Source organism: Podarcis erhardii (assembly GCF_964252035.2).
Source record: "Podarcis erhardii genome assembly, chromosome: 12".
In the NCBI taxonomy this organism is placed as follows: Eukaryota; Metazoa; Chordata; class Lepidosauria; order Squamata; family Lacertidae; genus Podarcis; species Podarcis erhardii.
The window spans coordinates 27,792,692-27,817,799 of record NC_138513.1 but is presented as its reverse complement, the minus strand read 5'-3'; the positions used below and the strand labels follow the sequence as shown (position 1 = coordinate 27,817,799).

At 40.3% G+C, this 25,108-nt stretch overlaps 1 protein-coding gene across 8 annotated transcripts in view; it reads right to left on the bottom strand.

The window, feature by feature from the left end:
* The window catches only part of HDAC9 (histone deacetylase 9), a 425,839-nt gene that overhangs the window by 173,565 nt on the left and 227,166 nt on the right, over positions 1-25,108 (bottom strand). For 7 of the 8 annotated variants that reach the window (XM_081881910.1, XM_081881911.1, XM_081881909.1 and 4 more), the window contains 4 exons: positions 16,863-16,985; positions 15,520-15,730; positions 14,026-14,243; positions 5,240-5,506 (listed from right to left, as the gene is read on the bottom strand). In XM_081881910.1, the coding sequence (XP_081738036.1) occupies positions 5,240-5,506; positions 14,026-14,243; positions 15,520-15,730; positions 16,863-16,985 (819 nt within the window). Of the gene's footprint in view, positions 1-1,482; positions 5,507-14,025; positions 14,244-15,519; positions 15,731-16,862; positions 16,986-25,108 lie in introns of those variants that run through there. The other variant, XM_081881915.1, reaches the window with a different exon arrangement.

The window sequence follows — 25,108 nt, the reverse complement described above, 5'->3', positions numbered from 1 at the left end:
TGCCATTAATTCAATGCAACTCCATCCTTTACTCAAGGATGGAAATGAAGATGGCAAGCACAGCATAGTTGCATTGAAAAGAGACTGAATTTATTTCAGTGAAGACTTCGGTGGGAATGACTGGATTGCATGACTGTGTTGCCAATGAATGAAATTGCATTGCTCCACCTACATTAGTTACTGGCAGGGAACATCTTGAAGATCCAAGAATCATGGCAGCATTTGTGATTTTATTGAAAATGTATGACTAAAAATTCTTTTTTATTGGAAATTAATAAAAAAGAATTTTTAAAAAAGAATCATGGCAGCATTTGTAGCAGCATCTGCAAAAATGAGTGCCATTTATAAAACAGCTGGAACCCACAGAATATGGTTTGCATATCCAGATGAAGAGTCCAGTCGGCCAGTTATGCACATTTTGCCTGTTTTTAGATCTCTCTTTCTTAAAAGTTGCATGCCAGCAATGCATTTCCACAACATGCAGACCATAACAATGTCATGGAAGTATTCTAGTTCCATGAAGCACCTTTAAAAGCCACCTTGTCCTCAATGGGGTGATCACCCCAAGGAGGCATGGCTGGCTTCCAAAGGTAGTGCAATCTCTTCCCTGAGCTCCCTTGGCTCAGATTTTACTCTTCCTTGAACTGAAGGTGAAGTGGTCTCTGGTTCCTTCCTATCCAGTCCACCACCAGTTGTGGTACCTATTGCACACATGCAAAGATATCTGAAGACCACAAGGAGTGGGGATCAGTGTGTAGGCAACCCATTTGCCCACAGATAATGAAGCGCAGCACATCCCATACCAGACTGAATATAAAGTTTTTACAGGGGATCTGAATGCTATGCAGATACAAGGGCCTTATATCACTCTATATATGCCCCCAGGGCCACGTGTTCCGTTGATTTCGCTGAAACTTAAATGTGACCAGTTTGTTCCAGACTGAGGCCACTAGCTTATAGGAAGCCATCTTCAAAGGAAAGGTCCTTACCTGTGATGTTTTAGCACTGTCATTTTATATATAGCATATAAAGACCCCAGATCTGCAGTCATCAGCATCACTTAAAACTTCTACATCTTTTCATAGGCAAATAAATCACTTAAGGTTTTTTTTTTGGGGGGGGGGCCTTTGGAGTAGCAATTGTTAGCTATCAAAATTCTGGATAACCAGAAAACTGGTATTTACTTATGTTATTGCAGTTTTTTGATGATGCAATGGTTGACCCACATGTTCAAGACAAATGTGATGAAGATAAAATGAACATGCACAGATACTTCCATTTTTGTACGATGTGTAATGGCTGAGGTGGGATCAAGTAACAGGTCAAAAACAGACTTTGTGTAATGGAATAAAAAGCATGCTCCTAAATCTGTTCCTTCCACAATAATAAGCAAATATATTTGCCTATATCAAAGAGAAAGCAGTGCCTTAGAATTATCAAGTTTACACAAAGCCAAGTATGTGAAAGGGAATCTTTTGAGAAAAAAAACTTTATTTGAGAAAGGAATATATAGACTTGTATCAGAAGGCAAAATAGGGAACATACAAACAGAATATATTTACAACACAAAACAAGAGATCACCAAAGGTGTAAATTATAATAAATACAATAGATTTAAAATGTGACAATTAGCAATTAGAAAGATGGTTGCGTAAACCCAGTTTTCCTTTTTCACTGGTTCCAGGTAACTTCTCTCTTTAAAAAAAAAATGGGTGGCATGAAAGTCCACTGGCTATACTGGGGAAACTCTCCTGAATTCTTTATAAAAATATCTTTACAGTTACACATTTTTGAAATATTATTGTACAAAAGTTTGCTTATATCCAGGTATCCACCCAAATAAAACATATTTTAAAAGATGCTCTATCCTTTGTTGAGTGGGCTAATATCAGACTGTGAAAAAGAATGTACAAGATGGGAAAATATATTTTCACAAATGTCTACTTTATGGATCTAAATATCAGATTTCTTACTTTTCCTCAAGAAAGAAGATGATCTCTCTGTTTACATTAAAGCCCTTAAATCTGAAAGTCGGTGTTCATGCATCTTCTAATAAAGCTGATGGAAACATTTTTCGCTGGCCCTCTATTGAAATTAGCATTTTGCTCCTAAACATTGGCATGACATTCTGCACTGCCACCACACACACAAGAAGATGGGCTGCATGCATTTAAGAGCTTGTCTGAACAGTGGATTTCTATATTTCTGCTTGAGCTACGCTGCACATAAGCAGGATTATGGCATACGGGCCTTTCTTCCTAGACTAATTATCACAGGTACTTTTTAAAATCAGAGGGAAATAGTACCAGCTGAGCAACTTACTCAGCTGGACTCCAGGGAATACAAATGTTGGGAAAGTGTACCCAGTTCCCAAAATATGACCTATCTGGACAACTGTGGTATAAGGCTGGGCAATATCTGATTTTCAACATTGTGATAGATCACCAGTTAAACATCTCAATATACTGATAGACCATGATGTCTGAAATAATGATGGAGCTATGTAGAGGCATTGGCGGGCTTCATGTTTTTTTCGACATGGTGATTTTTGCCAGCACCTGCTCTTGTGATTCACTGCAACTTGCAGGAGGCAGGGAAGGGCTGAGCCGGCCGAGTTAAGAGGGGCTGCAGGAATCGAGAGAAGCATTGGCTGGCTTCATGGTTTCCCCCACATTGTGATTTCTGCCTAGCACACACACACACACCATGATTTGCAATATCATTGCTAGGTCACAAATGCAGCTGATATCGCGATACTTCAAACACGTTTGGGACAATATAGCAATATATCGCCCAGCCCTACCGCTGTGTTGAAGCAATATCTTGAAAGAGTCAGAATTGCTTCACACAGCACCACTTTCTTACCTTTAGAATTTTTTCTGTGAAAGTGTGGGGGAGGAATGTACACCACTACATGTGACAAGCACTCACATGTCTGTTTGTATGTGTGCATAATGACGGAAAGATGCAATGAGCTACTGCTGTCATAAAATGCACAGGGAGTGGAATAGGTGTATACCATGGGTAGGCAAACTAAGGCCCGGGGGCCGGATCCGGCTCAAACGCCTTCTAAATCTGGCCCACGGACGGTTCGGGAATCAGCGTGTTTTCACATGAGTAGAATGTGTCCTTTTATTTAAAATGCATCTCTGGGTTATTTGTGGGGCATAGGAATTCATTCATTTCCCTCACTAAAAAAATATAGTCCACCTCCCCAACAAGGTCTGAGGGACAATGGACCGGCCCCCTGCTGAAAAAGTTCACTGACCCCTGGTGTATACACCTGTCACTCAAGACAGTGTGTCTCTTGTGTACACATGTCTTTCTACACTGAAATGATATATCAATAGGAAAATGGTCAACTGTGGCACAAACCATATTTACTGGTGCAGCAAGCATGAAGGATCTGTTAGCAAGTCTCTTTGTGATACAGAGGTTGTGGGTAGGATAATGTATCTTTGCAGCATTTTATATGGGATTCTAGAAAATAAAAATGTAAACACCGTGTGCTTTTATTAGAACAACTTTTCCATTTGGCAAAACAGCGCTCTCTTTTTGAAAAAGATACTGCACCTTAAAATACCTTAGAAATATAAATATTTTAATAAGGGGGGGGGGACTGACAAGGATTCCAGGTCAGTTTTGGACTATCCATATTAAAGGGGGCCTTAATACAATGCATCTTTAGCTTAACAAAAGTAAACCTCTACAACAAAGTAAACATATCAGAAGGGAATATAAAGGAAATGTTTCACTGGAAAGCTTCCTTAACAATTTCCCTACTTGCTTTGTTATTTTCTTTGACAATAAATCATTTCATAGAGTGCCCTTTAGAAAACAGAGAATAAAACCCTATCCTCTGCTTCCCTTTGCCCCCTCTTACATTCCACAGTGCATGAATTACTTGGACTTCCTGTTTCTATAAGGCATTTCCTGTCCACCTTCACACAATTACTTTTCTGCAGGAGAACAGCAGGGACCTGACACAGCAATGGCTTAAGTAAACGGCAGCTTTTGCTACATACTGAGCTGTGCTGGTTTTAGAGCATTCAAAAGGACTATGGTCCTTCTGGAGCTGCAACTACCTATAACTGCATGTGTGCCTTAGTAAATAATACTTACAGTATTATTGAAAAGTATTTGCCAACCTGCTCTGTTTTTAGACAGCCTTGGACAAATTTCCCAAGAGAATCAGACCTAGACATTCCCCTGTACTTGACACACAGAGTAGCTGGCCAGGGGTCTGGGTAAACCAAGTACACTAAGGCTCAATGGCTTTGACTGGGCACTCTGGGATGAACAGCTGACTTATTTTCCAACTAGGAGAGGAGGGTACTGGGACAAGTTGGCCTCAAGATGGGTGCTGGAAACACAAATGTGTCCCCCTGCTACTGGTATAAGCATGTAAACCTCCGTGCTAGGCTGTGTTCTATTGTGATACTTAGCTTTTGCTGAATAAATAAACTGGCAATCACCGTCATAATTTGGTTCCTTGCTACCACCATCTCAACACAAATACAGGGATATCATGCATAATGTTGCACATGGGGAATATCCTCAAAGGAAACAGATGAAGATAGTGATAAAAAGATGGGGCGTAAAATTAAGTAGCACAGATAGGGAAAACCAATTTCGTTTTTAAAAGTGCATTCTATGCCGGTCTTCATTTGCCTTCCAACTCATTTTCTCCAGGTTACATTCTATATACAAAGCTCAGATCACTGGTATTTGGGCTGGTAGTACCAAGGAAGGGGGAAATCCCCTTCTTTTTAACAGTGTTTAGGACTACAGTATGGTACATTATATACAAATTGACAAAAGTATACATTGAGATGTCAAAGAAATTTAGAAATGGAGCAAAACCAAAAGAGAAGAGAAATTCTGAGGTCTGATCAGCAGTAGCCTGATCAGAAAGTTCACACAACAATGAGTTCCATTTCACTAGAACTAATGTAGTAGAATCCATTGGAGTGAATACCAATTCTACGAATTACCCAAAAGCTCACACGGCAATAAGAGTTTCCCCGATCTAACAAGAACCTTCTCGCTATGCTTAAGGTGTGAACATATCTGGCGTTGTTAGATTTGCTGATTGCTAAAAACACCCAATTCAATTGAACCCTGTGGATGGGGGAAGAAAAACACATGTTGTTCACCAAGGATTCAGAAATGCTTATTATAAGAGTATTCAGATAATCACTTTAATTACGAAGCCTGGAGCTAAATCTTTGCCTATTACCTGTTGCACAAAAGCAGCTTTCTCCCCAGATTCCATTTGCTGACTTTGAATATCATCATCACTGTCCCGTGGTTCCTCTTTCACCTTCACAGCCCCTAAAGGCTGCCCCAGTCTGTCGTCCGAAGAAATGCTACTGCTGTCATCCCTAATGCTGCTACCAAGAGAGGGCGCTCTTTCTTCCTGCATCAAATGTTCTCCATGAAGCTCTTCCTCGGCTTCTTCGAGGCTGCCGGGCTGTTTTAACTGTTCAATAGATTTAGAAAGTATCTGAAACAAAGAAAGAGGATTGGGTGGGGGCAGAAAACATAGAAGCAAAAGATGAAATAGCTGTTTGGCCTGAATCTTTATATCTACAAAATATAGATATCAGAGAACTTCAACTCACTATTAGTGGAAGTCACAGTGAACTGAAGGATTGCAAAAACAACAACTCTGAATGGTGTTATGAAGACTGTGTACATTACAAAATTTGTATGCCAAAGAGGTGGTGGGGCAGAAAGACCACAATCTAATCATACCCAGTTGTCTCCACTTCAGGAAAGAGCAATAGGCAGGCATAGACTACCTCAGAGGCAGCTCCAGGTAGTCCACTTCCCTATGTGGTCATCTACCATGCTAGAAGGACCTGATAAGATACAGGGAAACTGGAGAAGACCACCCCAGAACCTCCTGTAGCTGAACTATCCTCTCCACCCATAAAAAACAGCACCAGAGCCTTTTACCACCAACTGCACTATGGGTATTACCAGTATCTGTGTAAATTGATTTATACATTAACAAATTGTGGCTACCTTGAAATGGAGAACACATTCGTCAGAGTTTAAATCAGTGGGCTGGGTCAATCAATTAACTCTGTTGGATGCTGTCCATATCACCAATTATATTAATTACTTTCTTAGGTTCAACTATCACTCAAAATACGTTATCTTCGTTGACATACTTACTGATAATAGATATTTCTGCAGCTAATGAGGCAAAACAGGGGATCGAGAAAACATCCCCTCATTCTATAGCGCACAAGCACTCTCCGGTTGCAATCAAAATGGGTGAAGATGACCAAGTATGCAAAGATACCAGCCCCTTATATTCAGAATGGGCAAGAGATACTGGCATTCGAAACATCTGTTGCTGAGCCACCAGGAGTGGCTGACTGCTGAATGGGGCTAGCAGAAAAGTACAGGCTGAAACATCTGTGTGACAGATAATCATCTACAGCTATATGAGTCACTGATGCTGGGCCATCTGTAAAACATTCCATATGCCAGTTCCTCGGCATCAGGTGGGTTAGCCTTAAAGAGAATCTGAGAGAGAATGAGATCCAGACTGCCGCCCAGTTAGGAAACATATTTATTCCCTCACTGTACTCCTTCTGCATGCTTTCAAGTTCAAAGTGGGGATATCTTTCTCTTTTGTGATGCATTATAGCACCATTCCTGCAGACATGATAAGGCAGATGTTGCAACCTTCGTGTGACATATGGGGTAGTTCATGGAAAGAGCACCCTTGGAGGAACTTTACTATTAATATATTAAACGAATTCCAAGGCTTTTTGTAAAGTTGTAGAAAAGTAAATGTATGCATACAGGTGCACTGATGTAACTTTTTTAAAAACATCAACAAGCATGAATGTCCCTGTTTCACAAACGTGACAGCAACATTTTTCCAAGATCATACGGCTGTGAGTCAGTGTGCTGAAATTCAGGCGAGGATCCGGTTAAAGTATCCTAAGTTTAAATTTTAAGACAGCCTTTGAGCTTCCCCAACTGTAACTGAGCACTTCCTGCCCAAGCAGTTGCCACAGATCAACTCCAGATCAGAATGTCAAGGGGAGAGACACACATGGTTGTGATGGGGGGAGGATCTGAAAACCAACCCTGTTGTCACAGGAGTGAGGCTTGGAACTCGGGATGCATTTATTTGTCTCCTAGCAGCTGTGAAAGCGTGTTCTCCTTCATGGAGAGCACGTGTTGCGGTGGGGGCCGCCAGGACACTCCAAAGTTGGGGGCGGGCTAATTGTTCATTGGCCACTGATGCGATTGGGGCTTCCCTTGTTGTTGGGAAGAAGTTAATGTTGCCATTTGTTGATTGACAGCCAGAAATGCTAAAACTCCTTGCACGAGGCTAGGGCTTCCTCTTTTCGACCGTGCATCGGATTGCCCGTCCCCCCCCTCCCTAGAATTAGGGTTGTTCGCTTTGACCTTGCTATTTCTGTCAGGGGGTCGTCTGCTCTTGGGGCAGGGGCCTGGTAGGAATTTTGTCCATCTGGCTGATTGGCTGGGGCCATTTGGTTTTTGCCTACTGCGTAGCAAATCGTCACAACTTATAAGGTTGCGGTTAGGCATTGGTTTATGGTTTGGTTGGTTGAGGGGAAGTGGTTGAGTGCCTGCCCTTGGTAGGTTGAGTGCCTGCCCCTCTAATGCTGCTGCTGCAAGGGATTCCGTTAAAGGAATTGGGGGCTAACTACTGCTTGTCCACTCTGTCAAGGGGGCTCGGGCTATAGCAATGAGCTCCTGGTTGCATTTGGGGTGAGGGCAGGTTCCCTGCTCCGTCACTACCCCCAAGTGTATTCCCCTATTCTGACTTTCACATCGTGCGGAATGTCAGTCTGTCCCCCATGGTGGGGGCAGATAGTCGCAACCAATGCCTAAGCAACCACTCACAAATTTGTATTTCAATAAAGCTGTGGCCAAAATTATGCCAAAAATCTTAAACAAAAAATTCTGTGTGATGTGTGAGTTATTGGGGTAGCCCTGGGGACCTCGACACACAAGAACTGTGAATCTGGCCACTTCAAAGCCAGCACAAAGGAGAAAGCTGGAGAGATCTATCAGAGCTAGGGTTGCATTTGAACAGAGGCACACAAAAGCACTGGGGTGAAACAGCATGGAATTGTTTGTGGCCTAGCAAGTGGGAAGTCAAGTTTGGACAGGGAAGAGGAATTGGGCTTGGGGGACCTGGAGTAACCAGAACAAGGCTGCAGTGTAGCAAGAGAAGGCTAGATGCCTAGGCACAGTGTAAAAAGAGCAAGAGGGATGATTTCCATGCTTGGCTAAAGTACTGTTAATGGCACAATATTTATTTATTACATTTATACACCAGCTTTATCTTCCAAGGAGCTCAAGGTGGTGTACATGGTTTTCCTCATCCCCACTTTATCCCCACAACAACCCTGTGAGGTTAGGTTAGGCTAAGAGATGTTGTCTGGACCAATATCACCCAGGGACTTTCATGGCTGATTTGACCCCTATTAACTTTGGCTGCATGAAGCCCACAGAATTCTAACACTCAACATGAAAGGTAATCTACCCTCATATTTTGGTGGAAATAGGACCCTTAACTTGTATTCAAAGGAGGCAATCATTAAGATGTACTGTTTTATTTATATATATAATCTAAAATATATGAAGTGCTGCACAAAACAAAACAAACAGATCTAGGAAGACAGTACTGTACTTTAATAATGACCATTCAGCTGCATTTGGGCTAACTGTACCAAGTGCAGTTCTCAAAAGCAGTAGAGTGGTACCTCGGGTTAAGTACTTAATTCGTCCCGGAGGTCCATTCTTAACCTGAAACTGTTCTTAACCTGAAGCACCACTTTAGCTAATGGGACCTCCTGCTGCCGCCGTGCCGCCAGAGCACGACTTCTGTTCTCATCCTGAAGCAAAGTTCTTAACCCGAGGTACTATTTCTGGATTAGCAGTCTGTAACCTGAAGCGTATGTAACCTGAAGCGTATGTAACCCAAGGTACCACTGTATTGGCAATTGATCCAAACCGAGAAAGTTACTTGGTGGAACAGCTTCCAGCAAATGGAACCTGGACCATTTCATTTCTTTTGTTTGCAGGAAATTAAACCGTCAGGAATACGTATAAGCCAAAGTAAACAGCAGCAGCACCAGAGGAAGTGTTTTGAGAAATTAGTCTAACGAAGAAAGGACTTCAAAAGGCAGCTGTACCTGGTTCACTCTGCAGGAAAATATGGTAAGTAAATAACCTAGCCGCAGAACACAAGCCGTATAAATATATTATATATTTTGCTTACAGCAAGTCTTTTCATGTATTCTTCCCCAAGTGTAAGCTTTCATAAAATCCATAATTTCCTGAAACCCTTTCAATGAAATTGCTGCACAGACATTCAAAGAACAAAGTGCCCTGAGTGTACCTACGAACAGGAGCAGCAGCATAAAGGACTGTGCAGAGATGAGCTGCCCTGTGTGCTGTCTGCAAAGTAATCCAAAAAGCATGACACAAATGCCTAAGGGGCATCATTTATACTAGTCAGTTGAGCTAAAACCAATATTATGCACAAATCTGTCCACGCACCTAACCACTTGTGGCAGTAAGCAGAGGCTTGCATATCCAACAAAAACATATCGTCCCACTCCCATTCAACTTCAAATCTTTGAGAGAAAATATCTCTACTAATTGAAAATTAATGCTTTTCGTAAGCATCCATAGCAAACAAACAAAGAAAGGATAAAATATTCAAGGTTTCCTAGTTGTGACATGTTTCTAAATTCTGGCAATTTTTTATCCTAAGACCAGTACAAGCTGGAGTAGCCATTAATTGACAATTCTTTTTTCTTTTTTCTTTTTTTACAATTTATTGATGTGGCTGGGGTTGTAGCCGAGCAACACCTCAGGAAAGCCCATACACCTCAAGCTGAGACTTTTTCCCTCTGTTGTGTGAGAATGATAAACTCATTCTACCTTACAGGTCTGTTGTTGTTGTTGTTTTTTTGTAATGATTACTAAAATGATTTCAGGGAAACACATCAAGCACTTAAGGAAAACCACTTTTCAAAATATTTAGGATATTTATTAAAGTGTGCAGTATCGCAAATCTGAGTGTGTATTCATCACATGATACAACGTGATCACAGGGTTCATAATATGATGCAGTACGTTTGGATACAGTTCTGAAGACACTCTCTATTAATTGCTTTCCAGGGCTCGTGAAAATATCTGCTATCTTGCTTTCCCTGCAGTTCTAATGTTTTTAGATGCATGCCAATAACCCGGTGCCAATGGTGCAAGTAGAAATTGCATCTTTTAAGTTATTTGCAGAGACAGGAACAAGAGTCAAAACAGTAAGAGTTCTGTTGTAGAGCCAGTCTTTTGGTACCTATGACAATTAGTTTAACTGGAGCTGCCAGACATACTATCCCGTTTATTGGGCAGAATGGAGTTCTAAAAATTGTGATCAAAGGACTCTACGAGGAAACAAGCTGTCATCTAGACAGAAGTATATTAAATCTGGCAACAGCAAAGACTATCTTTAAAAGGGAAAGCCCAGTTCAGGTTTCCACACGTTCATTTTTCAAAAGCAAGGGCAAGACTCTCCACTGACTTCTGGATGAGATGTCAAAATTTGCATTTCAGCTAAAATGTTTTGAGAAGGTCAGTGTATTGCATCCCTTAGGTATAAACTTCAGACTCCAATGAAGAGGTATACTGTTTCCCACTTCAAACACATGGTCTCTGACAAATGACAGAAGAAACCATGGGGGATCTTCTCCTGATATAAGGAAGTAAGGCAAACTTTTTGGTCCAGTTGATTGTTTTATTCTTTTTATAGCAGTTATAGCAGAAACAATTGGGGGGGGGGCAAAGCTTTACCTTTGGCCTGTGTTAGCTTTTGCTAGTTATCACCCCAGTCACCGTGCTGGCTTATAGCTGGGATTTATTAACTTTATCAAAGAAAAGAACCCGATTGATTCCTGCAACTCTGCAAGGCTAAACAGTCCAAAGGTCTTCTTATAGATCAGAGCTTGTGTTGATCCAGAGGTGATCTGTAAAACTGTAAAAGACTTCCAAAGTCTTTACACGACATTGCAATTATGCTAAAAATAAAAATGAGCAAAAACTACTCACAGCGCAGACAAGGACTTTTCATTCTTACCCATGGGGTAATTTGCTTTCCAAAGCAACTTGTTGTTGCTGTCATTATTATTCACACTTTACAGATGGGCATCGAGGGACAAGTCACAACTTGTCACAGTGTGAAACAATTCATGCAGATGCCAGATCATCATTAATGTTTAAGTGGTTTTCCTGATGTTGCTAAAATGTGTTGATCCAGGTGGGCATCTCTTCATACAGTATCACATGGCAACTTTTCAGACCGGGAGTTTTCCCAGTCCCACTGTTACCTCCTTCAAGCATTCCCCAAATAAAGTAAGGTGGGTAGCAACCAAGGAAGAGGCCTTCTTGGTGGTGGCATCCTGTTTGTGTAATTTCCTCCAAAAGAAAATCACTCAGCGCAATATTATTATTTTTGCAACCAGCAAGGAGGTTTTCATTTCCCTGAGCTATGAATACATTGTTATTTCAATCGTTTCATTTTATAATGATTGTGTAGTAAATTCATCCATGACCACTGGTCCTGCTAGCTGGGGATGATGGGAGTTGTAGTCTACCAACATCTGGTGACCCAAGGTTGAGAAAGGCTGTTCTGGAGCAACCAGCTTTTTATATTGAATGGGACAACTCAATAGAAATAATGTGTACACCGCAGCATAGCTGGTTGCTGAAATTACAGTACTGTTTGGTTTTTAAAGAACTATATTCATTTCAAGTGAGAAAAAAAATATCTCCCCACACCATTTGCAGTCAAAATGACATCTGGACCTATTTCAGTTCATGATAGATGTAAGGTTGGTGCCTGACATGTGAAAGGCCTTAGTTGTCTCTTTTGGTGCATATGAAAAACCTATTTATTTAGCAAAACAATGTTAATACCTAGTGAAACGTTACACTTTTTTCTGCTGTGGTTTGTAATATTTACGATTTTAATGTATCATACAAGCTGCCCTGGAATTTGATAATGAATGGTGGTATACAACAATTTTTAATTAAAAAAAATAAGTTTGTTAAAAGTTGCAAATGAATACAGATCCATCTTATTTATTAACATTTATATTCCATTTTTTCTGTCCAAAGTAGAATCTTCAAAGTAGCTTTTAAGGATCCAGTCATATAACACAACCCTGCACAACTTGTGGCCCATCAAACCAAATTTGCACCATGCTATGTATGGCAGCCCACCAGGGGCATTACTAATCTGCCTGACCTGAGTTGCAAAAATCAAGGGATATTGTGTAGCACTTGACAGACCATAATGCATACCTGGTGGATTATGTTTGGCTTATTAGTGGGTCTGTAAAACAAACAACCCTGTGCAAGAAAGCTCAGGAAAAAAATGCAAGATGAAATGGTGGTTTAATTGTTTCTGAGAGAGAAAAAAAACCCTAGAAGTTAGCTAATCGCTATTTATTTTGGACACCCTTGGGGAAAAAAATCACAGAGCTTCTGTCTTTCAATCAGTAATAAAAGCTTGCTTTTGTTCAGACAATTGCAGGAAGGTGAAATATTTTGAAAACCAAGATGTACCTATGGCATCTTGATTAAACATATGGAACACATAGTAAATGAAAAGCCAAGTGGAGTCCAAGTTGAGTAATCAAAACACCCAAGTTGAGAGGGGTTAACATGCAAGGATCAGCTCTGAACTTTGAAGTTCTCTAGTTTTCATTTTTCCTAATTAAGATGAGATTTAATAATCAAACCACTGTACAAACTATGTACTTAAACTCAAGGTTGTGTTTTTAATTTGGTTGGGAATTCTTAAGAGATTCCAAGAAATCAGCACCCATTGGGGGAAGTGTTCCCTAGCAAGATTGGTTCCCCTATACTTTTTATTTTTCATTATGTTTCCTTTCATGTGATTGCCAATCACATCCACTGCCATAATTAAGAGATTCTATGTCAGAGCCCTAGAAATTTCTTAAATAACTTGCCTATAGGAATAGGCATAGCAGATGTTGAAATCGCTAAAAAGATGTATAAAATACCTGACAGAATAGTCTGTCACCACAATAAACTATGACATAGGCCAACTAAACATTGGCAGTTATATACATTCTTAGTCCCAGCTAATGTTTATCGTCGGTTTGTCTCTACATAAAAATTTACTTCCAAAATTTCAGAACAAGATCTTATGCGACTAATTTGAAGCTGTTTGGTAGGAAATATTGAAAATTAAAATGGCTATTGTTTACGTGTGTGTTTTTAGTAAGATGAGATATGGCTTATATCTTAATAAGATGAGAGGTGAATGATCTTTCTGTCCATGCATGCATTCTCGTTCCTCTCAGCATGCTTGAATGCCACTAGAAGTCTTCAATTAAACAAAGTTTCCCATTTTCTGGTTTGGATGAAACAATAAACTATATTTCATTGACAACCTTTACAGTGCATTCATGCAGGCAGTGGAAAAGCAGCAAAAAGGGTTTGTGTTTGGAGGTAATAGTCTTCATGTTTCAGTTTACTAAACTGTGATCCTCAAAACTGACCTATAACCTTGAAAGTAAAAGCTGTTAGCTCTGCTCGGTCAGTTTGCAGTGAAAGCTTCATAATTTTATCTGCGATAACGGAATAAAAAGTTCAAATGTGAATGAGCAATGGCTGTTTAGAAGTCTTGGTAACTTGAGCAATTTACAAAAAGCCTAACGTTTACAAATAGGTCATTAAAAGGAACAATCTGGGTATACAAAACAATACTTATTTCAATGACATAATGAAAAATAGCATGTACTTGCAGTTTGATGCAAGAGACCTTCTCTGGGAGTTGGTTTGGCAAACTTTTTTTTTATCAAACCATTTTTAATATAAGCAAACCTTACTGTAAACTGGCATGCAGGGCTTTCCCTTTTTCTTCAATGGCATGTACACTGTACAAGCACTGTATTCATTGTGTGTTGGGGTTTTGAATGGGATACTTACTTTGTTCATGTGGATCTGTTGCTGATACTGTTTTTGCTTCTCCAGAAATTGCTGGTGCTGTTGCTGAATAACAAGTTGTGCCAAGGTGCTCTGAGGAAGCGGAGCGGATTGGGTCCGATTTAGTGGCCTGTGTCTAGGTAACTTATGTGCAACTCTTAAGCCAGGTGAGACTCTTTCTTTTGTTGCCAGTGGAGACTGAGGATGAAGAGGCACCCCTCCTACAAACCAACAACATTCCAATATTCAAGTATGCCCATCAATAACACTGAGGAGTCTTCTTAAGATGCTCCATTGAAAACCAAACCAAACATGAAGGAACATGTGGACTGGAGAAGCTTAGGAACTCAAGCGTGGGAGCCCTTGAATTATCACAATATAAGGAATGCTCTTCCATATGTCTTTTTTAAAACAACGACGACAACAATCACAAATTAGAGTAATAACTAATGAAGTGACAGCCATGCTTACATATTCTTAACCCATCCCACTAATATATATATATATTTAATCAGCAGATACAAACTAATGGGCTTTGTAAATCATGGGGCCAGAAAATAAAAGCAGAAGAGCTTTGACTTGAAAGCAGAATCACAATGGACAATTTTTTTTTCTCCTTAGGGGAATTGACAGTTAGAAAACATAGGATGAACCAATAGCTAAGGAGGTGTACTCATTGCTCCCATTGCTATGGGAGAGGGGCTAGCTAGGTTTTTTTGCCCCAGGTGAAGTTTCCAGAGAGGCGCCGTTGAAGCTTCCAGCCTGTGTGTGTAAGCAAATGTGTGTGGGTGAGTGTGCCAAATTGGGTCTTTGACCCAGGTGAAATAAAGCCTCGTTTTGCCCCTGCCTATACCCTTGGCAAACAGCTGTATCAGCATGCACACACACACACACCAGGAAAAAATCACTTTACCACAATGGCTGCATAAGAAATTACTATGTTTTATGTGACCCAAGTACTTGAAGGGTGAGGCGAGGTTGAAGTACAGAAAAAATACATGCACGCCTTTGTACCATGATGTGAGAAGGATGCGAAGCTTCTCCCGTGTTTGATCTTGCCAGGATAGCGGTGGTGTGTTGCCACACACATATGCATAATATTAGGGCTGATATATGTCTGGTATTTGTCCACTGGAAATAGCATTTGGAATTTTTGAAAATTCCAAAAATCACTAAAACGTCTGGGGAAACCCGGACGTATGGCAACCCACACATGATTTTTGTGCCCCCTGCTCTGACAGGGCTGGTTTTGCCAACCTCTAGATATGCCTTTGTGCAGAAGATTCCATCTCCAATCCCTGGCATTTCCAGTTAAAAGGACCAAGTAACCAGGCCTTTGGCTGAGACCCTGAAAGGCTGCTGTGGGTCAGACTTGACAAAATTGGACTAGATGGACAAGTAGTCTGGCTTTGGTCTAAAGGAGCTCCTGATATTCCTTTATAACATTTTCATTCTTAAAAAGGAAGAATCTGCCCATAAATAGTCACTGCTAATTACCTGGAGCCAGGAGTTTCTGCTGCCTCATTTGTTCCTTCAGTAACAAATGCTGGAGGAGAGCTTGGTGGCTACTGTTAGGCTTTCCTTCTAGGACAATTGGCTGAGGGGCAGAAGGTGAAGAGATGCTTCCTCTGTACTGTCCTGGCAAAACTACTCCTTGCCTGATTGTCTGGGTCTCACACTTCTGTTTTTCTTTGAATGGCGCTGATGCCTGTATCAATGAAAATGATAGTTAAACAAACAAAAGAAGGCCAGAGAATGAAGGCAGATGAACCAGTATCGAATTAGTTGAGAGTAACTCACTATTTCCACAGTACAAACTAAGGTTGGAGGTCAGTTGAGACCATGGTCTCCAGGAAACATCTAAGAAGAGATGTGCCTATGAGGCAGGGCATGATTTGGAATGCAGGTGGTTAAGGGTTGCTTAATGGCAAGCTGCCATTTCTCTTTTGTGTTCTTCTCTCATAATAGCCACTTATCTACAGGTGGACAACCATGTCTGAAAAGCTCAGTTTAGAGAAAAGCAGTGGGAGGAGAAACATGAAGGAGAACAGGGAGACCTGTTGGTCTGTTGTGTCCTTGAGGATTTAGTTTGGAGTATAACATGGGGGTAGCCAACATGGTTGCTCCCAGATGTTGTTGGGCTACAACTCCCATCATCCTTGTCCATTGGTCTTGCTGGCTGGAGTTGATGGCAGCTAGAATCCAACCGCATCATGTTGAATATTCCAGGTGTGACAGAATGAAAACTTTGCATGGATTTTTAAAGAATGCATGAACAGCCCACACTTAAATGACACACTTTTAATGTAAAATACACATTTATCGATTTATGAATTTGCTATTGCTAGATTGTGTGTGTGTAATTGGTGGTATAAATAAATGTATAATCCAACTGGAAGTTGCATTCCAATCCAAAAGCAAGTTCGGAAGTATCAGGTTGAGTTGGTCTGCTGAGAAAAAAGTGAACTTCTCTATCCCTACTCACAACAGTGAGGAATACTTTCACCAGACAATCTGTGTGTCTGCCCAGTCTGCTGTCTAACTCTTGATGGATCCCTGTTCTTTCTTATGCTTCTTTGTCTTTAAACTGGACTTGGACCAGAGAGTCCTTCAAACAGAAGACTGACCTCTCACAGCCCTTCAAAAAGAGGGTTGCCATCAGTAAAGACAAAGGACCTCCCTATCTGGTACAAAATTTAACAGTGGCATTGCCAGGAACCAGTCCAACATTGTCTTGAAATAACTTCCTGAGAGAACGTTATGCAATCTAAAAGAACTGATATACCTTGAGTGATCCATATCCAAAGCCAATGAAAATACCCCCTAAATCGATTACTTACACTGAGTTGTGGTTGCACGGCTGGAAGTCCTAAAGTGATGTTGGGCAAAGAAGGGGATGTGTAGAGACTCAAAAGGTTCATTGATTCTTCACTGATGCAAATGCGTTGTGGTGGAACCAAATGCTGTGGGGTGGGGGTGGGGTTAAAAAGAAAGAAGGTCACATGTTGACTAGCCAATTTTATTTCCACAATTGTGCCATGGAAGCAAAAGGAAAGTATTTCTCCTTCGTGTTAGTCATGTATCCTTTATAGTCATGCATAGTCAACTAACGTATCCTGCTAAAGCTCTAATAGTAGAGGAAATTGCCCAAGTTAGCGACTATTGTCGGCTGCTCTTGGAGCAAGTGCCATAGTTTTGAATTTTTCAGCTTCACTGGATGTCTGTGGATTCTAGCTAGTGAGGTTTTTGCATTGGCCCTGCGCACTACTACCACATGGCCCCCAGAAGATTAGCCACAAAGGAGAACAGCCCCTGAGCTTAAAAAGTCCCCTTTCCCTCTGCTTTAAAGTCACTGCAGGCGTCCAGGAATCATACAAATGGCTCTCCGGTTTCTCCAGTACTCTGAATGTTTCACTTATTTCAGAGGCTGCTAAGAACCAGAAAATTAACCTTTTTGTATTAAAAATGTCTTTCACTGTTTATTAACCATTTCATAAAATGTATGGGTATTGTGAGAGATCATATCCTTGCATAGATAGTAGTTAAAAAAGAACAGCAGGTTCACTTTTACTCTTTTCTTCTCTGATGTTCACATTCTTCAACATGTGGTCTGCTATCGTTTCTTAAATTACCTCTCTTTTTTCTTGTTGTTTAACTCCTGCCTCCCTCCCAGACCCTTTGCACAATAAGAGCTACAAAAGGTCTTATTAGACTTCGGAACTCTGGCATGATATAGTCCTCAAGGGAACAACATCCTTGAAAAAGAATACCCTCTGTAACAGTATGACACAGTGACTGCTTTCTTCCCAAACAAAAAGCATATGGGACTCCAATAATAGACCACCTCCACGAGGGATCCTGTGCACCGAGGCTTTGACCAAAATAAATATAATAACTTGTCAAGCATGTTGTGGGGAGCTGTAGATTTTCCTCTGGACAAACCTGGGATATCAATTAACGTTGGAAAATGCCTTGGGTTAATACAATGCAACCTCAGACTGTCACTAAAGAGCTGGGCAGCGTGAAAACACAGGATGTTATTCCAAAACATAACCTTCCCCATACAGTTTGTTTGGAGACTAAACCTATCACTGACATAATAACAGAATAGTCTATATATGTCATTCCTTTCCTGCCCCAGCATTGTAGTAAAGTGAATGAGAATCACGCAAAAATAAAGATTTGATATTTTTGTTACGCAAAGAGCTGCTTTTTACATTTTCCTGATGTCCTGTTAACCTGAAATTGCCCTGAAAGCATCCAACAACATTAAATGTTTTCAATCATGTTTGTGCGATTTTTTTTTTTTTAAAGAAGAAGCCTACTGTGAGATAACTAGTTAAGGGCTTTGTATGGATGGTGAAAACTTTCAAGTTCCATTACGCCATCTACATATACTTGTTGCAACCAGTTAAGAAAAAAAATTGCTTGCTTTGGAGTTGACCTTGTGGAGAAACAAAGATGAATTAACATTGTAAAAAGGGTGGTATATAAGGATAGGCAGATCTATCAATTTCATTTTCTCTCATTTTTCTAGTCTTAAGTTCTCCAGATTTCCCTGTAAATTTATTTATTTATATTTTTTAAAGTCTTCATGAAAATTAATAAGCATCTTAGTGTGAATTTATCCTAAAATGCACATTTTTGCACCCATTTTTGGATGTTATTTCCACCATTATATGCATCTGTAGGCACACTTTACCCTAGCATATGTAAATTTTTGAATATACGGTATTACTTGGCTGGAGAACTGGATTACAAAATCTGGATATGTGCGGCTTTCAAATGATGGCTGTTTCAGTTTCTGACTGTTTCGAAAGATGGAATTCTAGATGCCCACCTTTAAATGTAAGCTGAATCCATTTCTGCCCCACCCCTAGTGACAAATTCTTCTCTTATGCTTTAGAACATTGTTCACCTCCAACTTTTAGGCATACAGAATATGTAACATCTTTGTAATGCTAACAATGATCAACTGAATATTAAAGGGCGCTTAAATCTATGTTTTAAAATGTGCTTATATTTTACTTGAATAATTACGTACATGTGTTTTGGTTAACACTTATTTACTTATTATTTATTCGTAAATATATTTATATACTGCCAAACCATAAAAATATATCAAAGTGGTCAATAAACCATTGAGGAAGAATGAATAATTTTTTCATTGGCATTTGTTTAATTTCAGCCTGGTTCTTTCCCAATGCTCTTTCCTGTGCTCCTACACTGTCTTAATAGGATCGAGGCTTCCCACAAGGGAACCAGCCCAAGGACTGGTTCATCGGAAGATGCAATCTTCTCCAAACTGCAACCCCTGGAAAGCCTCCCTTGCTGCCATGAACAGTATTACTGATGTTGGAGCAGTTGCATTGTTAGTAAGGAATTCATTTCCTTTAAAAGTAAGGAAGCTAGGATTTAAAGATAAGAAAGTTATGAAGTGAATTCTTCAAAGTATGGTCCCTTGGGTTCCACGATGGAAGAACAGTGGGATATGTATGTCCAGAAATTAAATCAATTTAGGGTGTGCAATAAACGACAGCAGAGGAGATGCTCCAGTGAATCTTCATGCATCTGTAGACATCTCTGCCTAACGCAATTGCTTCTGTTTGTATCCTGACATTCTAGTCTAGTCTTACATAAAACAGAAACCCAAATTTGAAAGTATTGGGAACACAGAATCATATGGGTGAAAGTTATCCAAAATCAAGAGTAGAGGAAGCTTCGCCACTGCAGACAGATTTCCTTCAAGAAGTAGAGTGCAACAGGGACAGGGAGCAGAGCTAGCATCCCATTCTTACATTTTCATTTAATCTCCATAACACTCTCCCCATCTGCTGCTACTGTTCCTCTGAGCAGACTGTCTTTCCAGTTAGTGTAGTGTGCCATGTAGTTTAGGGATCTTCACTGACTTAAGAAATCTTAATTGATTAATTTTATGAGTTTTACTTAACTAACAGATTAAATTGGCTCATGAAAAAAACCACAGGTGTTTTTTGGGGGGAGGGGGGAAGGCAGCAGGGCAGATAAGACAATCATGCTTTGTTTTAGATGATGCAAATGTCCCGACAGCCACTTATCTAGGCATGACACCAAGATTGTATTAGACAGAGGAAAACCTTCATGCTTACTTTTCAGCCCATTTAAGAATGTGATTGCAATGAGTAATATGTAAATGTGCTTTCAGAAAACATTTTTTCTTTTTAAAAAGGCTTCCAGATTGTATGGCAGGACATTTAAGAGCAAATTGCTACTTAACAGGCTCATCACAGCTATCTGCCAATCACCCATTCCCACCACCCTTCTGAGTAATACCCCTCCCCACCTTCTCACTATATAGAAGGGTCTGGAAACTTCTGTTTCAGTGTATCTGAAGAAGTGTGCATGCACACGAAAGCTCATACCAAGAACTGACTTAGTTGGTCTTTAAGGTGCTACTGGAAGGAATTTGTTTTGTTTTGACTATGGCAGACCAACACGGCTACCTATCTGTAACTGCTACTTCAATGGTTACAGCAGAGTGGTTTTAAATGAGACAAAGGTGCTTTGCAGCAGGAAAGGGCCATAGCAAGGAGTGGTCATTTACATTCCTGACTCATGTTCATAATGGTAGAGGATTCTCCTGTCACAGCTGTTCCCCCATCATTACTTGCTGCCATGAAAACCAATTGGAAAAAATATGTAAACATAATACGATAACAATTGCAAATTTATTTACTAGAAACTACTTCTCAAAAAAAATAGGGACACGGGTGGCGCTGTGGGTTAAACCACAGAGCCTAGGACTTGCCAATCAGAAGGTCGGTGGTTCAAATCCCCACAACAGGGTCAGCTCCTGTTGTTCAGTCCCAGCTCCTGCCAACCTAGCAGTTCAAAAGCATGTCAAAGTGTAAGTAGATAAATAGGTACCGCTCTGGCGGGAAGGTAAACAGTGTTTCCGTACACTGCTCTGGTTCGCCAGAAGTGGCTTAGTCATGCTGACCACATGACCTGGAAGTTGTATGCCGGCTCCCTCGGCCAATAAAGCGAGATGAGAGCCGCAACCCCAGAGTCGGTCATGACTGGACCTGATGGTCAGGGGTCCCTTTACCTTTACCTTACTTCTCAAAATGGCATTTCCATGCAGTTCTCTGGTTTTGCCAGAAGCGGCTTAGTCATGCTGGCCATATGACCCAGAAAAACTGTTTGCGGAAGCGGACAAACGCCAGCTCCCTCGGCCTTTAAAGTGAGATGAGCGCTACAACCCCAGAGTCGTTCACGACTGGAGTTAATTGTCAGGGGTCCCTTTACCTTTACTTCTCAAAAATTAGATACAGCTTCTCATAGTGTCAAAATCAACATTGTGATTGTCACTCTTCTAAGGAATACACCAGACAGAAAAATACAAGAGAAGATGAAGAAGTTAGAAATTAATGTATTATGGCACAGACAAAATAGGATTTGTATTTTGTACATACTGGACTTGGTTGTCAACTGCATAAACTACATTTTAATATATTATGTCACGATGCTGATTTTGACACTATGAGAAGCTGTATCTAATTTTTGAGAAGTAGTTTCTAGTAAATAACTTTGCAGTTGTTATCATACAGCCTATTACGTTGACGTATTTTTTTCAATTGGATTTGCGTAATATAGGCATTCTGGTGGTTTTGCCATGAAAACCAAGGCTGTGCATGTCCACTCATATGTGAAAGTGACACTCTGTGCAGAATGTCCCAACGTTATACAACAAGAAGAACATGAGCTGGGCTAGATCGTGAGGTGGGGAGGACTCAACAGCTTGGTGTTTTTTTAATTATAAATAAACCACTTAAACCTATTGTTAGAAGTGTTTCTCCTGTGTCTGATGAAGAATTGATTTGATAGCTAACCTTTCGAGCCAGCAGCCAGCAGCCAGCGTACAACTTGAACATTCTTCATTGTTTGGTTACTCTTAAATAATCAAAAGAGCCCCAGCTCAAATCAATCATACTGTCCCTTGGAAAAATGTTTCGGCTCACAGGACCACATCACTAACCATCAACTAACTAGATAGTGGCAATGGTACATCTCAGATGCAGGGTTACCACAACAATTTCAAATGTGGTTGTAGGTAAAGAAACTGGGGACATGAGAGCACCAAAACTATTCCCACTATCATGTGATGTCTGCTTTCCTCACATACATTTGCCCTATTTCCATATCACTGGAATTGTACTGAAGCCGATAACATCACCTGAGAGTTTCTCAGTAACAAATTATTGTTTGAGAACTGTCTATGGTTAAAAATGCTGAGAAGTATGCTATCTATGCTGTTAACATTACTGGACCACTTTTCAAGTCATATTGTGCAGTTTGATCTTATTTCTAGCACAACAAACTGCTGCTGCTACTGATCTAAATGTGCTGGCTGCTTTTTTAGCTATTACTCATAGCAATGTATAGCTTTGAAACAACCAAGCATAAAAATGACACTTAAAAAACAGTACTGTGTAATACAAAACAATGGCAAAGGAGTTGTTTTGTAAATGTCCTATGACAGCATCATTTTTAGAAGCCTATTCTAAGCCCATCATATATAGGATTTTAATAGGTTACATAAAACTTGTGCAGGGCTGGCCAATGTGATACCCTCCAGATGCTGTTGGGAGTCCAACTCGCATGAACCCCAGCTAGCACTATAGTCAATGCTCAGGAATGCTAGAAACTGTACTCCAGCAACATTGGGGGGGGGCAGCATCTTGACTCCTCCTGGTCTAGTGAGAACCCTGATGGGGGAGTTCCCTAATTCTGACAGCATTGTGGAAAAGCCCTACTCCAGATGCAGCCACTGTGGTACCCTCCAGATGTTCTGGATTATAACTATCACCCCTGAGCATTGACCAGGCTGATTGAAGATGATGGGAGTTGTTGTCCAGAACATCTGGAGATCACTATGTTGGCTACCCTTGCTATACTCCCCTATTCTGCTCAAAATGCTAGATCACTGAGCAGAGTTTCCCCTGAAGACCTTAGTGTCCAAGATGGTTCATATGACACCGTAGCATTATTTTATTGCCTGACGCAAACTTTGTGAGCTGACAACATCGAAGTATGGATTAGCCACCCTGTTTTGAAACTCTACACAGTCTGAACTTCCTGGAATCCTGCACAGAGGATTATGAGTCAAACCTCCACATGGTTGCTATCAATGTAGTCTTTTAGGGAACGGGGTTGTTCTGGGCCAAAGAAAAGCTACTTATCAGTGTGAAGAGGTCACACGCCTGCCCCTTGGATCAGAGTTCACACACACAATTAATTCATTATTAGGGAAAGTCACTGTTGGAGATTGAACTGGGCTTTTCAGTCTTCAGGGGTTACTGTCCTGGCAGTGACCTGAAGAAATTATCCCATTAGCCTTATATCTGACAAATTACTTTCCCTTATGTTCTTTTTTTAAAATCAGAAGATCCACACATAGTTTCCATGCAATTAATAGGATTAATGCAATGCAATACGGTATCACGTAATTACATGCTGATGTCATAATAAATGTGTTAAGTCTTTAAGGTGCCCAGATTTTGATGCAAGTTTGAAGCTGCAGATGGCAATCATTTCCTGCATGTTCAGTATTATTGATTAAAGATATTAAGGTCATTAAAAACCTCACATAGTTATGCTATATTAATAGTGCGATCCTATAACACTTATTTTGAAGTAAACCTGCTATTTTGGTAAGATTGGCTTCTGAGTAAAACTGCTAACTCTATGCACATGGATAGCTGCAAAAAAGTATTCTGAATGCTCCATGTAAGAAGTTCACAAGGAAGGTATATCAGTCAAGGCAATGGGTACACTATAAATAATATACAATATACATAATAGCTGCTTTTCCTGTTAGTAATAAATTAATATTAAAAAGTAGTAGTGGTGGTAGCAGCAGCAGAAGTAGTAATAACAACAGAAGCTATAACATGCTATGGCATCAAGCAGGCATTTTCTAAGTGAAAACGTCAAGGTATGTCCACCTATTATCAAGTCTGTGATGACCATTCTTTGAGAGCTAGGATCCTACATTTTCTCATAATGAAATATTCCTTTTTCTAGTAATTCTCTAAGAAGGCATGAAGCTCTGTGTATATATTTAAGACACCCACTTTTTGTGTGGTTCTCACACCTATTAAAAGCTTTTAACCAACCTCTCATTCTCATATGTGGGGTGATAAAAAGCATGGGACTTTGAGAAAAGCGGTGAAGAACCGGGGGGGGGGGGAACTGGGGGATAGAGCAAAACCTTCCTCTGAATTGTTTGTTTTAATGGAATTAAGCCAATATGGTACTCAGTATGGTTCTCAGAAGGTTTAAAGATTGAAGTCTGCGTACTTGCTGTTTGCCCCCAAGCCTAGATTTGTTCCACTATCTCACCCTTATTATTATATTATATTCCTGAACCTGGTGTTTTGAGCTACAGTTCCCACCAGCCCTGGTCACCTCAGCCTGGGGTGATGGGAACTGTAGTTCAAAATATTTGTAGAATACCAGATTGGGGAAGGTTGTGTCACCCACTTGCCTTTGTACATCTACGGTAAGGAAAAGTGTGAAGATTTTAGTGGAAGAGGCATCTATTCAAGCTGCTGCTATTGTTGCTATTTTACAATAAACAAAGCTATGTATCTCTACAAAGAGATTACGGAACTGGGTACAACTAGAGGGGAAGAACAGATCTAGTAAGCAGCTGATGCTGTTAGACAGGAGAACAGCAATTTAACACACTTTTCCTTTATAATTAACTAATTAATTAATATACTGATGGCATGCCAAAGTGGCTTCTAAGCAGCTGACAAGCATAAAATCAATTATAAGATAGCCACGCATAATTAAAATACACAATACAGCAGTACCATCATAGCATTAAATACATCCAGAATTAAAACATTCAGTAAAGCAAATAATTGGTGCTAGGTTAAGACCTTGTTTGTCTGCTTAACAGGGCAATCCTAACGAGGAGATATAGAGGAACAACATGGCACATCTACTGCTATATCCCAAGTGCTGCTGGCTAATGTAGAAGGTGGGATTGCTTTGGGTTTTGTCTTTGATATGCCACTTTGGGAAAAAGCCACCAACA